Source organism: Borostomias antarcticus (genome assembly GCF_949987555.1).
Source record: "Borostomias antarcticus genome assembly, chromosome: 2".
In the NCBI taxonomy this organism is placed as follows: Eukaryota; Metazoa; Chordata; class Actinopteri; order Stomiiformes; family Stomiidae; genus Borostomias; species Borostomias antarcticus.
Window position 1 is genome coordinate 32,810,832 of NC_140235.1, and position 19,237 is coordinate 32,830,068.

Below are 19,237 nucleotides of genomic sequence, written 5' to 3' on the forward strand. Positions count from 1 at the left end.
TCCTCTCTCCCCCCCCCCCCCTCCTCTCTCCCTCTCCCTCTCCCTCTCCCTCTCCCTCTCCCTCTCCCTCTCCCTCTCCCTCTCCCTCTCCCTCTCCCCCTCCCTCCCTCCCCCCCCCCCCCCCCTCTCAGGAGCCATACCTCCAGGCGGAGTGTGATTGCTGTAGCTACCGGCTGGACCCGGGCCGCCCGGTGCTCTTCCTCAGCCTGGCCTGCCCGGGGGGGGCCAGCGAGCCCGTCGTCCTGCCCGTCATACACAGCTGTGAGTGCAGCAGCTGCCAGGGTGAGTGGCTCACACACACACGTGCACACACACACACACATACGCGCACACACACACACGCGCACACGCACGCACACACGCACGCACACACAAACGCTCGCATATACGTGCACACGCGCGCACGCACACACACGTGCACACACACACAAACACACACACACACACACACACGCACACACACACACACATAAATGGACGGACGGACAGACAGACAGACACACTGGTGCCAGGCCCGTTAACCGAACTGTCATGCTGTCCAGCCCCCCATCGTGGCCGGCCTCCAGGGCCGCTGCCTCCGACGTTTCCCTTCAGTCTCTGTCAGCCTCCATTAACGCACATTAACGCCATGTGTTGCATCCCCCTTTCTGACCGTATGTTTGCCTCGTCCAACATGAATAATTCAATCACGGGCCCACCTAGAACCAATTACAGAGTAATCCATTCACCAACATGGCTGATTGCATTAGCTAATTGGATCGACATGACAGGTAATTTTACAAGGATCACATTTTTCAATCGCACAGTTGAGGAAACGTTCTTGATTTGTACAATGACGCTGAATACATACACGTAATCTCTAGTCTATAGAATATAAGAGAAAGAGAGAGAGATAGAGAGACCATGAATGGCACCCGTTCCAGCGCAGACTGGCAGACAGGAAGAGCCTTTCTAGGGAGCCAAGATCAAATCAAATCAAACTTTATATTGTGCATTTCATAAACAGATACAACACAATGCGCTTCACAGAGAGCAATGGGGGGGTGGGCATGGGTCCCACCCCTACATATTCCAGAGGGAAGCAAAAAAAAACGTTGCGGGCCAGAAAAGTGAGCTGTAAAAACTCTTCCCTGACCTCTCTCAATGAGACGATCAAGCAAGCTCCTGGAAAATGTTTGTCTATTGGCTAAGAACATCTACAGAGCAGTAAACATGGGGTAGATACTTCATAAGAGAGAAGAAGATGGAGGTGACTGCCAGCAGGTTTGCTGATTGCCTACGCCACACAGGTGTGCAGGGAGAGCCAGGGAAGAAAAAAAACATAGCAACAAAAAAAACAAGCACGCAGCTCTCTTACAAAACACTCAAAATGGTCATTGGGAGATTTGTGACTATAATCAGTAGATTAACATGAAGGGTTATCTCAATGACATCTCTATAGTCATTTACATTCATTATATGTATACTTCTGTTATTACAATATGTGGCAGAAATATTGAACCCTAATCAGCCTCACCTCACTTAGCTCTGTTTCTGTGTTTGAATTTCCTCTCTTCACAGGAGGTGACCTGTCGAAACGTTGAGTGTGTGTGAGTGTGCGTGCGTGCGTGTGTGTATGTGTGTGGGTGACTGTGAGTGTATGTGTGTGTGTGTTTGATGGGCCTGGTGGAGGGACAGACAGACGGACGGACAGACAAGGTGTGCTGCTCTCCTGTTGTAAACATGTTTTGTAGTCCATAGTCATCATATGACTGGATCCCTGTAATAGAGAACCTTGTGAAGCTCTCTTGTTCTGTACAGCCTTTTGCTACATTTAAACACAATAAACAGCTTATACAACCCAGACAGGCCTATCTGTTTTCTGAACATTATTATGATTAATTTATTAATATAAGAGCTGCTTGGTTAAACCGCTATTACTTGTCAGTCTGTCTCTCTCTCTATGTGTGTGTGTGCGAGAGAGACAGAGAGAGAGACAGAGAGATAGAGAGAGACAGACAGAGAGAGAGAGAGACAGACAGAGAGAGAGAGACAGAGAGAGAAAGGAGAGGACGCTTCCAAGACAGCCGCGTGTCTGCTCCGCGCCCCTGCCGACTCAGCTTATAAGGGAGTCGGGAGGCAACGGCAGGGCGCCGCCTGAAGAGGGTCATGGATTTCCCCTGCACTGTCGGTTTTGCATTATTTAAATCTAAACCTAGCCAAGCCTACGTAAGCTTTCAGTGTTTGAATGAGGATAACTCGGAATAACGGCTTGAGAATTAGGTGCTTAGTGCTTACAATATGGTCAAATACAAACCCCCACAGCCAACACAAAGGAAATCAAAACAGCGCAGATCACGAAGCGCTCTTTGTCTCGCAGTGACGACAGAGGGAACCCCTCATACAGCTCGTGCATAGGCAGTGACGTGTCTGGCTGTCTGAAACCCCTTCCACGAGACAACTAGGGTGAAGCCCTGTCCTTCCTTCCATTAAATAAACCAGGCGTTTTAATAACCCCCTCCCCCCAAAGAGCGCGTTTTGGCTGGAGAAGGTGAGTTATTACCTTGGGCACTTTACTTGCGGACTGGAAACAGCTAAAACACATCAACACTGGTCTAAAATAGCCACTTCATCTTGAATGTATAATAACCCAGATACACAAAGCCGACATAACCAGCAGACAGCCGCGTGCCAGATCCTGACAATGTAGCCTAATAGACACACCTGTGCCGCCTAACCGTTTGCCCAGGGAGGCAGTCACCTGCTCCGTTTAGTCAGGTGTCTCATATCATCTGATGTAGGCTTAAGTCGTGGTTTTGAATAGTTCTGCAATAGCCTATTTATCCACCAATTCTCCACGTCTGTGGAATAGGATAGCCTAGTTCTTACAGCACTCCGCATTTAACATATACTTAGCGTCGATATTGTTACAATTGAATACTGTTTGGTGTAGATTTTGCACTCTATGCAAATATTTTCCTCAATGTTTCACAGTTCCATCACGGAAGAGGAAAGGGTTAAAGAGGCGCAGTCGCCGCTGCCGGTGAGCTGAAGTCATCCGTTGCGCGCAGAATACGCGAGACTGAAGACACCGCTGCTATATCGGTGCGCATCCAAACTATCAAGCTGGACTGTTCAACGAATAGGCTATAACCTACTGGTTTATCTGCTGGTTGGAGTGGGCGCACGTTGAGGACTTCAGTAGGATATAGGTGGGGACTAGAGAGAAATAAAAAAAGACGCAGCGCAACTATGGCTCAAGCGAGGTTACTTGGTAAGCTGACCGACTCGCCGTCCCCGGAGTCTACGCTGGCGAATGATGAGAGGTCTCGTCTTCTCCTGAACCTGAGAGGAAATCATTTTTGACAGCTCAAAGGACGTAAACAAACACGCGCTCCTTTCCCTGGAACCTGTCTCGTGATCTTGCCGCGAGGATAATCAGCGCTATAACAGCACGCTCGCTCTCTCGCTGAGAGGGCCCTCCAGCTCGTCTCTGATGAAGTTCACAAAACTTGGGTGGAGGATTATTATAGCATCTATGTTTCTATGAAGGGAGGTCAGTGAACACTGTTCGCTCGACGATACTCGACTGGGAGGCAACATCGGTCATTGACGGTCTGAACTTCAAGCGGATACAGCAAAGATGCCGGTCCGACGAGGCCATGTGGCACCACAGAATACTTTCCTCGATACCATTATTAGGAAATTCGACAGTCAAAGTGAGTTAATTTAATTATTTTATGGTTATTAATCTTCATTTGGATACAATCTTATTTGCACGTTCTGTGTGTATAGGCTACCTTGCCCCCCCCCCCCAATACTATTTGTCAAGCCTAGGCTACGTTTTTAATTTTTGTTCTTGCATAATTAAAGAATAGCTTACATTTCTATTGATAACATGTCAAGTTTAGTAGGCTAATTCAAAACAAAGCAACTTGCGTGACATTGTCTACTTTCTACATTTGTCTATCCTATATATATATATTTTTTTATACTTTTGATGATTTCTCGACCTTTCATTTTATTACATTAGTAGCCTACAGCCTACTTAATATATGCCCCAATCATGTAGGCTAACAACTGCGTTTGCCTTTTGAACGGTCTAAAGACTCGACTGCTCCCACAGACCTGAATTTTATTAAAGATGCCAGGTCTAAATCAATCTAAAATATATATTGTTTATTGTATATATATATATATATATATATATATATATATATATATATATATATAAAATGTGCAAAAGCTGACATCAGACATTCTGATTTCCAAATGTTGTTTTAACTGGCGTATTCAATTAATAGTCAAGTGCCTCCATACATGTCCGCACTGTGGAATTAGACAGGTAGGCCTATTCCTCTGATAAGATATGCAGTGCCGATTTCATTTCCATTCTAATGCAGTCATTAGACACTTTTTTTTGGCTACACTGAAATATACGCCTGGATGGAAAATAGCCTCCGGGCTAAATCGGCATTTTTTACACTTTGTTCATTTACAGATGATCACTGTGTTCATTAGGCCTAATTATGCATTGTCCCGCCTAAATAAACTAATAATAATAATAATGTAGTCTTACAGTCTATAAAGATCAAAACATATTCAGAGCACCGTTTCTTGATGCCTTTTAAAGACTGATGTCTTTATTTCAGAGTTGTAAAATAGACATGCTTAATTGGTCCAATCATTGCTGCAAAATAGGTAGGCTATTCCGTATCGACTTATCGGCCAAAGATGACCAAACTCCACAAGCACACGGCTGGCGGGAGTCACGAGTCGGCTAATTGCCACAGCTTTGCCCCAGGGAAATACCAATCTGTGCTGATAAGAGAGTTTTGAATATGGAGGGATGGGCCTACTAAGGAATATGAGTAAAACTTTACTGTGTTTGGCATGTCCACACGACGGGGGATATCTTTACCATTCAACTAAATTTCCCAGAAGTAGGAGTGTCTTGGTGCGCCTGTGGGCTACTGGCTCTCTGCTGGTGGATGAAACGGCATATTTCTCAAGCTAGAGAATAACCAGCACATTGAAGAGACCCATCTATGCACACTTAGGCCTACAGTACACGGGACAGATGTCCGATTAAGTTTATACAGGATATTTGGTTCAGTGAGGTGTATCTTACAGTATATGCAATGTAAGTATATGTAACCCACACCAAATAGGTTTTAAGCACGAGTCACTTTTCTCTGGAAAAAAGCATTTGCTGCATAAAAGCATCTGCTGAAAGATTACATGACCATTTCCGTAGACCAAACCAGATAAAGCTTCTAAACTACTTAGAGAGATTGTTTACAAGGAGAATTTGGACGGTGTGCCTCCTTGGCTAAACAGAAGACTAGTTCAATGAACAGATGAAGATGTGTTTCATTTCAAACCTTTATTTCTACTTGTGAAGCACTGAGGTTCCCCTCATTTACAGTGATGACGAGTTCAACTATCGACTTCTGTTGAGCAAGAAATCAATCAGCACAGCAAGTGCTCTCTCATTGGTCAATTGATTAGGTAGTCAGTGGAACACAACTCTGCATCCGATGAAAGCACAACTTTTTCATGTACACTGCATACTGATTTTGAAAAATGCATCAGCTAGGCATCTTTAAATCCCCATAGACAGTGAAGTGTTGTCATTTAGGCTGTTTTGATGACTTGCTGTAACCAGGCTTCCCTGGCCCACCTTTGACCTTTGTCATTAGGTCATTGGAGTAGTTTTTACCCACCATTGATGTTGTCTTTGCTCACCACTCTCTGGAGAAAACGCTCTCCAATTAGAGCCGTAGAAGCAGGAGCTCGGGGGAGGATATTACACTTTTACAGCCAAAGCACAAACACACCATCACCGAGGCAACTGGCCCCGGGCTGGACGCCGCACACTGTATGCTTCCCCCAGAGAAAATAGTGCCCCTGAAGTGGCCGACTCAGTTGCCGTAGCTACCGCTCTGTATTCATGCCTTCATAGAGAATGGGACGAGGGGGGGGGGGGGGGGGGGGTGTTGTAGTCTATGCTATCTCTCTACGTTACCCCATTGCTAGTGCTGAACATGCTTTTCTCTCTGCCTTTGATGAGCGTCCCTGAGCCGTGCTCAGGAGAGTTCCTCAGTGTTCAAGGCTTGGCGAGAAAGAGACGGTTTGAATGTCACTCCCCCAGTCGCGCATGGATTATAGATCTGGTGCATCAACTTTGCTTTAGTTTTCTATTAAGTTGTTTCCCCCAACTAACCTGGGAGTTGCTTAGTAGTTGCTGGGTGGTTTTGCTCAAGCATGTGTATGCCTCTCTCGTTCTCTCTCTCTCTGCATCTCTCTCCCTCCCTCTCTCTCCCTCTCTCTCTCTCTTTCACCTGTTAGACTGATAGGATGTGAACCTAGCCCCATCAACACACTGACACAGGAGCTAGTGTGATTAAATTGCACTTTGGCAGTGTAATTTCCGCTGCAGTGTTCTCTTTCTGCTCTGTCCTCTTTCTTTCTCTCTCTCTCTCTCTTTCCGCCCTGCTCTCTCTCTGGGGCGGCTGTAGCTCAGTGGTAGAGCGACTCGTCCAATGACCGCAGGGTCGGCGGTTCAGATCCCGGCCCTCCTGTCCACATGTCGAAGTGTCCTTGGGAAAGACACTGAACCCCAAACTGCTCCCAGTGAGCAGGCTGGCACCTTGCATGGAAGCTGCCACCATTGTTGGGTGAATGAGAGGCCATTGTAAAGCACTATATAAGTGCGGTCCATTTACCATTACCTCTGTCCGCGCATCTCACTGGACCTCTCTCTCACACACAGGCACAGCTTGTGCCCATTTCTGCTTCTCCGTCTGTATCTCACCCCCTACCCTTGCACCCCTCTCTCTCTCTCTGTCTCTCTCTCTCTCTCTCTCTCTCTCTTCCCTCCTCTCCCTCTCCCCCTCTCCCTCCCTCTCTCGCTCTCTCTCTTCCCTCCTCTCCTCTCCCTCTCCCCCTCTCCCTCTCTCTCTCCCTCCCCCTCCCCCTCTCCCTCTCTTTTTCTCCCTCTCTCTCTTTCTCTCTCTCGCTCTCTCTCTTCCCTCCTCTCCCTCTCCCCTCTCCCTCTCTCTCTCGCTCTCTCTCTCTCTTCCCTCCTCTCCCTCTCCCTCTCTCCCTCTCCCCCTCTCCCTCCCTCTCTCTCTCTCTCTCTCTCTCTCTCTCTCTCTCTCTCTCCCCTCCTCTCCCTCTCTCCAGACTCTTCCTCTGTTTCTGATTGGTCCAGCCTGTTGTCTCCCTGGCTGCGGTGGGCGGAGCTCGGCCTGCCGCCAGTATACCCACCAATCACACGCCGGGCTCTCCATGTTTAACAGTTTCAGCTTGGAGTGGGCACGCGGCCAAGTGGGCAACATGGCGGTGGCACCTGCTGTGGAGAGGGGGTTGAACTCGATCCTTTCCGCTCCCAACTGGGGCTGCTTTACAGGCCTTCTGCTTCCAGCCTGCCGGCCTGGCGTACACCCCTGTCTTTTGTGTGAACTGGTCTCAGAAAGACGCAGGGCTTTAGCGCGCAGGGCTGCTGTATCCATGACAGATTGGGTTTCGTTCTCACAGTTTGAGCTTCATGTTAGTGATTACCTCCGCCCCAGTGAAAGTGGCGCGAGAGGTCATGTTTTCGGTGGCGTGTGTTTGTCCGTACGTCCGTTAGCATGGTTACGCAAAAACTATCAGACTCATTTTCATGAAACTCAGTGGAGGGGTGTAACCTTAGAGTCCAGGACATTTTGGAGACGATACGAATCCCAGGTTGGGAGCATGAGCCGCCCAAACACAGCTGGCTGTTCACCGCCATTTTTCCACTCATTCATTGTCAATGGGGGGGAATTGAAACGGACACATCTTGACATGGGAAGGTCACAGAGACACAAGGTGTGGACTGAGCTCTCGACCTAACAAACGCAGCAATACCAAACATGTCCTGCTTGCACACACATGCTTGCACTCAGAGCCACGGCATGCATGCATGGTGTTCTCCGAGCTGCGTTTCTAATATGGACATGCATCCATGCTCCACTGAACGATCACATGACTCTCCTCAAGCTGTTCTCTCAAATGATGAGTCTTTGTAAGAGAGATCTGCATCTGGCCATAAGACATGAGCAAACCTCTGTGTGTGTGTGTGTGTGTGTTTTCTGATTCTTTAAAAAATTAATTTCAATGGGCATACAATAATGAAAAGAGTTATTCTAATGCTTTACAGCATTATAATAAAAACAAATTAAAAAAAAATAGGCTACTATAGGGAGAAAATTTATCTCAAACGGACTCAAAGGCAGCCACACTTCAACCTTGAAGTACTAGCCTGGAGCTATGCTCGGCCATCAGTACTAGCCTGGAGCTATGCTGATGTCTTTTTAAGTAAGGTGGGAAATGCAGTAGCTATGAAATCCCAGTTTCATGAAGGCACTAAAGTTTTTACCTAACAAGGAGGCTAGTCCAAACGTTGAGCTAGTGGCCAGTGTGCTGCAGTATGAGCTAGAGCGCTACAGTACGTAGAGGGACAAGCATCGGCCATTCATGCTTTAGTCAGTGTTCAGCGCTCACCTCCACCATGGCCGCTTGCTGCTCTCTCCTCTCCCCCCGCTGACTGCCACCCACCTCTCCCCTCTCTCCTCCTCCGCCACTCTCTCTAGTCAGTCTCTCTCCACCACTCTACCCCCCCCCCCCCTCCTGCACCCCCACTCCCAACGTCAGTCCTCTCTCTGGGGACCAGTCAACTCTCTCTCTCCCTCTCTCTGGGGACCAGTCCACTGAGTCTCTCCCTCACTCTCTCTGGGGACCAGTCCACTCACTCTCTCCCTCTCTCTGGGGACCAGTCCACTCTCTCTCTCCCTCTCTCTGGGGACCAGTTCACTGAGTCTCTCCCTCACTCTCTCTGGGGACCAGTCCACTCACTCTCTCTCTCTCTCTGGGGACCAGTCCACTCTCTCTCTCCCTCTCTCTGGGGACCAGTCCACTCTCTCTCTCCCTCTCTCTGGGGACCAGTCCACTCTCTCTCTCCCTCTCTCTGGGGACCAGTCCACTGAGTCTCTCCCTCTCTCTGGGGACCAGTCCACTCACTCTCTCCCTCTCTCTGGGGACCAGTCCACTGAGTCTCTCCCTCTCTCTCTCTGGGGACCAGTCCACTCTCTCTCTCCCTCTCTCTGGGGACCAGTCCACTCTCTCTCTCCCTCTCTCTGGGGACCAGTCCACTGAGTCTCTCCCTCTCTCTCTCTGGGGACCAGTCCACTGAGTCTCTCCCTCTCTCTGGGGGACCAGTCCACTGAGTCTCTCCCTCTCTCTCTCTGGGGACCAGTCCACTCTCTCTCTCCCTCTCTCTGGGGACCAGTCCACTGAGTCTCTCCCTCTCTCTCTCTGGGGACCAGTCCACTCTCTCTCTCCCTCTCTCTGGGGACCAGTCCACTCTCTCTCTCCCTCTCTCTGGGGACCAGTCCACTGTCTCCCCTGAAGTCGTTCGGCCTCGTCCTTCTGTTTAGCCCACTCCCGCACCCTCAAAGCGCTCGGCTAGAAAGAAAGGAGGCCAAGGTGGTTTAGAGGCCGAGGCGGTTTAGAGGCCGGGCGGTTTAGATGCCGAGACGCTTTAGAGGCCGTGCGGTTTAGAGGCCGGGGCATTCCCCCCTGTTTCCCAGGAAATAATCCAGCTTTGCCTAAATCTGCATAAGCTAATTTTGGAAGAGGAAACCCCAGTCCAGAAACTCGGCCCATTAGGTAGTATTATGTTGATTACAACATTATGAATGTTACTGGACTGCAGTGGGAATTCACATGGAGATGGAGAATCGGCATGACTGGAAAACGCCGACGGAGGGCTTGTCTGAGGACGACCTAGAGAGAGAGAGAGAGTTCACACAACAGTGCTTTCAGTATAAATAGCTACTGGTTGCCTGGCCTCAGATCAGTGCGGCTGTTTCCTACACTAATGTCCGTGGTTAGGATTGACAGAAGGCTGATTCTAGATCTGTCTTGAGGTAACTTTATTCTACCTCCAGTGGACACTTGGCTCTGTCAAAACATGAGAGGAATATGAATAGTCACTGAATGGTCACACGATGACATCAGCAGTTTTATACCAGAGTATCCTGTCTGGCCAACGAGGCTCTTGAGAGCAGGTGGATGACTCAGGTGGGAGGGATGATGCAGAATGTGGTGTGGTCTCATGGGAAATTTATTTCAGGTTTATCTAATACAAAAGCATTTGTAAGGATGGGGTCAAATCTGATTGAGAGCACATTGGACTTCAACACAGCATTGAGCTACTTGCATTTGTAACGTAGTAAGATACTGTACTGTAGGAGTAGGATACTTACATTTACATACTATACCAGTGTGGCATCTTCAAGGGTTCTTCAAGGGAAGAATAACATTATAACAACAGAACAGCAACAGAAACAGAATAACAACAGACGATCACTTTTGCTTCCCTCACTGTCTCTCACATGCACACGTTCGTCTAGCTAGCAGGGGCCAGTTCAGACCTACAGTAGCTAACTAGCTGCCAGCTATGCAGCTTCTACTCATGGGCTTTCCCACCTACACCCCCTCAGTATAAGGAAGGACATCCCCAGGCTATGTGAGCACACACACACACACGCACGCGCATGCACCAATGTTAATTTTGACAGCAAATTTTGATTTTAGTCTTTTGACTAAAATGATGTGGAGGTGGATAGTGGAGGTGGTTAGTGGAGGTGGTTAGTGGGGGTGGTTAGTGGGGGTGGTTAGTGGAGATGGTTAGTGGAGGTGGTTAGTGGAGGTGGTTAGTGGGTGTGGTTGGTGGAGGTGGTTAGTGGAGGTGGTTGGTGGAGGTGGTTAGTGGGGGTGGTTAGTGGGGGTGGTTAGTGGAGATGGTTAGTGGAGGTGGTTGGAGGAGGTGGTTAGTGGAGGTGGTTGGTGGAGGTGGTTAGTGGAGGTGGTTGGTGGAGGTAGTTAGTGGAGGTGGTTAGTGGAGATGGTTAGTGGAGGTGGTTAGTGGAGGTGGTTAGTGGAGGTGGTTAGTGGGGGTGGTTAGTGGAGGTGGTTAGTGGAGGTGGTTAGTGGAGGTGGTTAGTGGAGATGGTTAGTGGAGGTGGTTAGTGGAGGTGGTTAGTGGAGGTGGTTAGTGGAGGTGGTTAGTGGAGGTGGTTGGAGGAGGTGGTTGGTGGAGGTGGTTGGTGGAGGTGGTTGGTGGAGGTGGTTAGTGGGGGTAGTAAGTGGAGGTGGTTAGTGGAGGTGGTTGGTGGAGGTAGTTAGTGGAGGTGGTTAGTGGAGATGGTTAGTGGAGGTGGTTAGTGGAGGTGGTTGGAGGAGGTGGTTAGTGGAGGTGGTTGGTGGGGGTGGTTGGTGGAAGTGGAGCTTGTTTCTGTCTTTCCTGGCGGTGTTGTCACTGTGTCTCTGCAACGTGGCAGAGTTCCATTATCTGGTCTGCAGCTCCTTCCTGCACACATCTCTTCCAGGAGCGCCTGTCCAGGGCAGTCTCCTCCCAGCTGGTCAGGGCAGTCTCCTCCCAGCTGGTCAGGACAGTCTCCTCCCAGCTGTCCGGGGCAGTCTTCTCCCAGCTGCTCGATGGGATCCATACCTGTACATATGTCATACATGCACATGTAGCCGGAATGATCCGGCAGCGTTGTGTTCTGGTGCGCAAAACAGGACACTGGTCACTGGTTGACTTTTCTTTTTTATTCAGGTCTCTGCATCTGAAATGTGGCAGCATTATGAATGAAAAATCTTACTTGGTTTAGTTTAGATTTCAAGAACACGCTGAGTGGTCAGTCAAGCTGGTTTCAAACAAAGACGAGGTTTATTCTGATGTTACGATTTGCAAAAAGGACTCTGCACAGGAAGTGAATCCAAGCAAGAGTGGGGGACTCTGGATCGAAAGTGATAGCTTATATCGGGAAAAAGGAAGTGAGGACAGGGAAGTGATGTCACACAGGAACAATTTGTAGTTTTAACAGACTGATTCTAGGAGAACGAACTACAAGGTTAGAATAACAGTCAGGTAGGAAAACAAAGAAAAGAACAAATTGGGGGGTAACGCATTGGTGATACTTGAATTTCATTCACAGCATACAAGACAGCTGGGCGTCATTCACAACGCTGTCACACTCAAACAGACCTCCTCCATGATCAGAAAAGCACTCACTTGACTAATACAAGAATCAGATCAATCAATCAATCAATCAAAGCTTTATTTGTATAGCGCATTTCATACCCAGAGGCAACACAATGCGCTTTACAGAGAACAAGGGAGGTGGGCATACGACCCACCTCTACATATTCCAGAGGGAAGAAAAAAAACAGTAATCACCCGGGGGCCAGATAAGTGAGCTGTAAAAATTCTTCCCTGAACCCTCTCAACAAGGCGATCGAGCAAGCTCCTGGAGTATGTTTGTCTACCGGCTAAGAACATTTATAAAGCAATACATTACATTAAATTACATTTTCAGAGTAAGAGAAGCTAAAAACAACATAGGAGAGACATGGCAAATACTGGTGTGTGTTTGCTATGGCCCAGGCCTAAAGCCGGAAGTGGGCTGGTGTATGTCTGTGTGTGTTTTAACTAAATGCTACGACATCCACAGCAGACACAGGGGTATCTATCGGACTCAGGGAGGTCTGCTGGTGACAGTGGGGCATCCACTGGACCTGGTTAGAAGATAGGAGGGAGAGAGAGAGGCACTAGGGAGAGGGAAGGCAGAACAGGGTTAGTAGCACACAGAGCCATAAAAACAACACAGATATTAAAACAGGCAACCTGGAGCAAGCTCCTGGAATATATTTGTCTAACGGCTAAGAACATTTATAGAGCAATAAATTACATTAAATTACATTTTCAGAGCAAGAAAGGCTAAGAACATCAGATCCAGGCCTAAGCCGGATGTGGACTGATGTGTGTCTGTGTGTACGTGTGTGTGTGTGTTAACTAAATATTACGCAAATCTATTTATGGGCAAATTTGAGAGCGACTTTGTGTATAATTATAATCCATTTGTTGCCAACATCAAACATTACTCCAGGTTTATTGATGATGTATTTCTCATTTGGAGTGGATCCGAGACTTCCCTTAGTGAATTTGTGGAATATCTAAATTCCAGGGTACAGTCAATTACCTTTACAATGGAGAAAAGTTTGGAATCGATTCACTTTCTTGATGTCAAACTCACGAAACAATCGGGCATTTTATCGACAACTGTATATAGAAAGGCTACGGACAAGAACAACCTATTGGCAGCGGATAGTTGTCTCCCCCTTCCGTTGAAAAAAAGTCTGCCCATCAGCCAGCTATATCACCTGTGCAGAAATTGCAGCACGGATGAACGACAGTCTGAACTAATGTTACAACGATTTCGTGGCAGGAAATATCCAGAACAGTGGCTCTCGGACGCCTCAGTTCGAGTTAGAGCAACTAAACGAGAAGATCTATTCAAAGGAAAGGAAAAGAGAACCAAACCATTCTCCACTAACTATATTTTGACCTTTAATCCGAGTAGTCAGGATATCAAATCAACAGTATTAAAGCACTGGCATATTCTATCATCGGATAAATCCCTCAACAATGTTTTCCAACACCAACCTTTATTTACATATAAACGTTCCACAAACATCAGGGACACACTGGTGAAAGATCCACTCATCTGGAGACTGGCCTTTATCAAGGGCAATTACCCGTGCAGATCTTGTACTTCCTGTAAACATATGATTACAACAAAAACCAACATGTCCCACAACTAGCAAGGAGTACGAGATCAAATCCTGCATTACATGCAACACCACTCATGTTGTGTATGTCCTGTTCTGCACCTGCGAAAAAATGTATGTCGGTAAGACAACACAAAAGCTCAAGACCCGTCTAACTGAGCATAGGAGCAGTATCAAGTGGGGTGATGTTACATCCCCGTGGCACGTCACTTTATGGAGATGGGACACCGTGTGGACGAATTAAAATGTGTCGGTTTGGAACAAATTTGGAAAAACAGGAGAGGGGGTGATACTGGAAAAACGCTGTTAAAACGCGAATCCTTCTGGATCTTTGAACTGAATTCATTTGTAGATGGCCTTAATGAAGAATTGGACTTGGTCCCATTTTTGTAGTTTCCACCTTCCAATCTATTGATCTCCTTCTCTGTAGCCTATATAGTAGCCTAGTAGGCCTATAGTTAATAAACAGATCAGCAGGGTGTCTGGCGTATGAACGGTCTAACGACTTGATGTTATCAGCCCCGGTTATTAACTATTTTCTGTACATTTTAAATATGTTATGTAAATATGATGTAAAATTTGCTGTTTCTATGACATGCTGTTTGCATATGTAAGTCCCACGTGAGAATGGGTTGATTGAAATGGTCCACAGGTGCGACACGACTATAAAAGCCGGAAAAAGCACCTGTTCAGTTGGCTAAACACTGAAGAAGGCAGAGCCGAAACGCTTCTGTCAGGTCTGTCCACCGTTATGAATTAAAGAGCATAAACATAGTTGAGTGCGGACCCTTCTTTATTGTTGATCAAAGGTTTTGTATATTGGTCCTGCACCGGTTCTGAGCGCTGTGGCCCCGATTATTAACTAAATACTACAACATCCACAGCTGACACGGGGGTATCAATCGAACTCAGGGTGGTCTGCGGGCAACAGTGGGGCATCCACTGGACCTGGTTAGAAGATGGGAGGGAGAGAGAGAGGCACTAGGGGAGGCAGAAAACGGTTAGTAGCACACTGAGCCATTGAAGCAACACAGCTGTCAGAACAGAACAAGCCTGTTTCAGGATAACCAGCTTGTGTACACTACTTGATATACATACAGTGCATAGCAGGATAAACACCAATGTATACAGAGGATTCACAGGTAGGTTTGAGGCTGCCTTTCTGTGTCTCAAGGTCCTGGCTAGTGATAGTAGGCTAGGCCGAAAAGGTACGTCTTGAGATCTCGTTTGAAGACCTCTGTTGTTTCGGCACTGCTTAGGCACTCCGGCAGGGTGCTCCAGAGGTTGGGGGCATAGAAACTAAAAACTGCCTCTGTGTTTCTTGGTCCTGGCTTTTGGAACTGTTCAAAGTTCAGTACCTGAGGATCTGAGTGGTCTGTTTGGCTTGTACCTTACAAGCATGTCTGAAATGTATTCTGGTGAGTGACTGTGGAGAGATTTAAAGACTAGTAATAGGATTTTAAAGTCTATTCTAGAGTTGACGGGTAACCAGTGTAGTGATTTTAGGGCTGGTGTGATGTGTGCCCTTCGTCTAGTCTTGGTGAGGACTCGTGCTGCATCCTTCTGTATCATTTGTAGCTTAGAGATTGCTTTCTTTGGTAGGCCTGATAGTAGAGCATTGCAGTAGTCCAGCCTGCTTGTGATGAAAGCATGCATTAGTCTTTCGGTGTCAGCCTGAGAGAGAAAGGGTTGTACCTTGGCAATGTTCCTTAGGTGGTAAAAAGTTGTCTTTGTAATATTCTTGATGTGGTTTTCGAAATTAAGATCTGAGCCAAGTATGACACCTAGGTTTTTAGCCTGGCATTTGGTGTCAATTTCCAGAGTTTTTAAATGTGCCGATAGTTTCTCTCTTTCAGCTTTTTCTCCAATGATCAGTACTTCTGTTTTGTCCTGGTTTAGTTGGAGGAAATTATGTGACATCCATACATTTATATCCGTAATACATTTGACAAGGCAGTCAACCAAGCTGCAGTCAACCAAGCTGTAGTTACTAGGTATTACAGAGATATAGAGTTGGGTATCATCTGCGTAGCTATGGTAGCTAATGGTGTGCCTCCTAATGACACTGCCAAGGGGCAGCATGTACAGGCTGAAGAGTAGAGGTCCTAGGATCGATCCTTGGGGCACCCCACAGGTCATAGGGATCTTTCCTGAACTATGGTCACCGAGGGCAACAAATAAATCCCGACCGGTTAGATAGGTCCTAAGCCAATTTAGGACTGGACCGAAGAGGCCAACCCACTTCTCCAGTCTTTTGATGAGGATTGCATGATCTATAGTATCAAAGGCTGCACTCAGGTCCAGGAGGATGAGAACAGAGAGCTCTTTGGAGTCAGCATTAATTCTGAGGTCATTTACAACTTTGACTAATGCCGTCTCTGTGCTATGATGGGCGCGGAAGCCGGACTGGAAAAGGTCAAGGGTAGAATTTGTAGCTAGGAAATCATTAATCTGTTTGAAAACAATCTTTTCCAGAATTTTACTCAAAAAGGGAAGATTGGAGATTGGTCTAAAATTGCTAAGAACTGAAGTGTCTAAGTTGTTTTTCTTCAGCACGGGTCTCACCATAGCAGTTTTAAGTATTGGTGGGAAGACACCTGTAGATAGGGAGTCATTGACAATGGCTAAAATGTCATAGGATACAGAGTCAAAAATAGTTTTAAAAAAATCGTTGGGGATGGGATCCAGCAGGCATGTGGAGGATTTGAGTTTGGATACTACTTTTCTCAGCATTTCTGTGTCCACCAGTGTAAACAAGCTCATGTGTCCATTACATGGAGGAAGAGGATCTGTGAACGGGATGCATAGCCTTTCCTGGGTGATATTCCTCCTAATATTCATGATCTTATCTCTGAAGTAAGCTGCAAATTCCTCACATTTGGAGGTAGAGAGCAGGTTATCTGGTGTTTTTACAGCGGGGTTTATTAGGCTATCAATTGTTGAGAAGAGCACTCTTGAATTATTTCAGTTGATAGATATAAATTTCCAGAAGTGGTCTTTCCTTGAATTTCTTATTGCTTTATTAAAGGCAGAGATGTTCTTTGAGAATATCATGGTGGACCTGTAGCTTGGTCTTTCGCCATATACGCTCAGATCTTCTGCAGGTTCTCTTTAGTTGATTGGTTTCTTCATTTCGCCATGGAGATTTATGATTGGCTATGATCCTTTTCAGTTTAATAGGTGCTACAGAATCCAAGGCTGCCCTTACTCTGGTGTTAAAGGTGGTTGCTAAGTCTTCAATAGTGCCTGACGGCCCCACTTCTCACACGCATACACACACACACACACTCACGCATACACACACACACTCACGCATACACACACACACTCATGCATACACACACACACTCACTCACACGCATACACACACTCACTCATACACATACACACACTCACTCACACGCATACACACTCACTCACACACATACACACACTCACTCACGCATACACACACTCAATCACACACATACACACACTCACTCACACGCATACACACACAAACAGATTGGAGAAGACTTGAGCCTCCAAGGCATTGGTAAATTATTAAATTTGCGTTGGTGGATGTGTGTGTGCATGCATGTGTGTGTGTGTGTGCAAATGTGCCTGTGTACATACAGTATGTGTGTGTGTGTGTGTGAAACTCAATAGTTTGACAATTATGACATGTTGTTTTCCCCCCCTACTAAGGCCCACTGCCTCGTCTCTAATCAGACTTACCCTCGTCTTCTTCCCTGCCTCTGTGGCATCGGTGCCTCATTAGGCCTGCTTGGATAATCGCTGCCCCCGGTGGCACCCGAGCCTCCCTGCTACTGCTGATGCCTGCAAGCGGAGCCCGTCAAAGCAGGCTAGAGCCATTTTTCCAGACTCATCTGTTTTGCTTCTCTTTTATAAGTTGGGAAGTTTCTGAGGACAAAAGAAGATGCTGCTGCTCCAAATTCTTTCATGGTGTTTTCAGTTTGTTTAGTTTTTTTCCCCTCTGCAATCACACACTGAGGCTTTTTCAAGTAGAGGAGTGAACACGTTCTCTGTCAGCAGTTTCCTCAGCGGTGTGTGTGTGTGTGTTTGTGTGTGTGTGTGTGTGTGTATATAAAATAAATCTATTTGTTCCAGTGTGCACAGACTAATACAGTATGTCTGTGTGAATACACACGCACGCACGCACACACACACACACACACACACACACACACACACACACACACACACACACACACACACGTATCGGTCTGTGCACGCTGGAACAAATAGATGTATTCTTATGTCTTCACCCACCTATCCTCACAAACTGTGCTTCCCACATACACAATATAACCTTGCCCAACAACAAGCCGCATAACGTCTCAGGTACTGTGGTGTTGCTGTGTTTTCTAGCCATCAGCACTCGGACAGCCACGCTATTGGAAATAAATAGCCTCCCTTCTCGTCCTCACGCTGAGGCCGGCCCTCTCATTACAGGTACTTATTGCTGCCACAATAACAAATCAGCCTTTAGGACCTTCTGCAGGCTGTGTTTCTGCTATCGAGCTCAGCGTCAAACTGGAGGACTGATATGTCCTGGATTCCATGCATAGCTAAGTAGCTGTGCCACAAGGTTTGATGTTAGGCCTCAAGGGGACAGGCTGTAGGATGTAGGGCGTTTGGTTTGTAGGGAAAAGGCGGGCGTGGTCTGTGGTGCTGCTTCATCACTCTGCTTCATCTCTGGTCAGGGCCGTGCGCTGTTTTGTCTCTCCAGTTGTCTCGAGAACTAACCAATACACCTGTCCCACCCCTCTGAATATCAGCAACAAAATAAGTACCATCTGTTGCCAGCATACATTACATAACGCAGTAGTTTTCTGTGACATATGCACAAACACACACACACACACACATGCGCACAGACACGCACACACTCATCCCATAAAAGGGACAACAACATTAAGTAATCAATACTGTAATAACATGCAGCCCGTAGGTCAGGTTACAACTGCACACTTGAAACTAAAATCAGCCTGATCTCTTCTCATAAATCATCCTCCATGTCCTAACCCTCCTTACCCAGTTACCGCTCAATACAACATCTTGAGTTTAATGACTAAATTAGCACACAGGAAGAGGTTTGGTCATACAGTAGGTTTAGTTTTCAACCTTGGCCGATGAGAATGTTGATGCCCTATTTGGGCCGATGTCTTGCTTGAACAGTGCATGGCGAACGAGGTGGGATGATGCGTAGAGCAAGACTGAGTCATGCGAGCAGTGTTTGCAAAACAATTCTCAATGCTGAGGCACTTTTACCCTTAAAGGAGTAGTAAAGGGAAAATGCATGTTTAGCTCTGTTTTAAGGTTACTTATGATCATATACAATGGTTCAGATCAAAACGTTGACAAAACTAGCACTTTTGAGAAAGTCTGATAATTGCTCTACCACTGTTTTGGTCATACAATAGATTTGGATGGGCACCGTGAAAAATCATTCAAAAAACATGTTAAACACTCAATTTCAAAGACAAGAAACTCACCGAGGGGTTAGTTGGTGTTCTGACATATAATTCGCCATAAAGTAAGATTCTAGTTCATCTGGAAAGGTTTAAAAAAAAAAAATGTAGCATAGAAC

At 46.7% G+C, this 19,237-nt stretch overlaps 2 protein-coding genes across 2 annotated transcripts in view; both read left to right on the forward strand.

Annotated features, from left to right (window-relative positions):
* sspo (SCO-spondin) overlaps positions 1–1,583 on the forward strand; it is a gene marked incomplete at both ends in the record, with an annotated part of 80,657 nt that extends 79,074 nt beyond the window's left edge. The window contains 2 exons of the mRNA XM_084454546.1: positions 132–282; positions 1,561–1,583. Of these exons, the coding sequence (XP_084310672.1) occupies positions 132–282; positions 1,561–1,583 (174 nt within the window). The remainder of the gene's footprint in view (positions 1–131; positions 283–1,560) is intronic.
* Positions 1,584–3,622: 2,039 nt separating this feature from the next.
* Positions 3,623–19,237, forward strand: part of kcnh2b (potassium voltage-gated channel, subfamily H (eag-related), member 2b) — a gene marked incomplete at both ends in the record, with an annotated part of 244,600 nt that continues 228,985 nt past the window's right edge. Inside the window, one exon of the mRNA XM_084454557.1 lies at positions 3,623–3,698. Coding sequence (XP_084310683.1) covers positions 3,623–3,698 — 76 coding nt within the window. The remainder of the gene's footprint in view (positions 3,699–19,237) is intronic.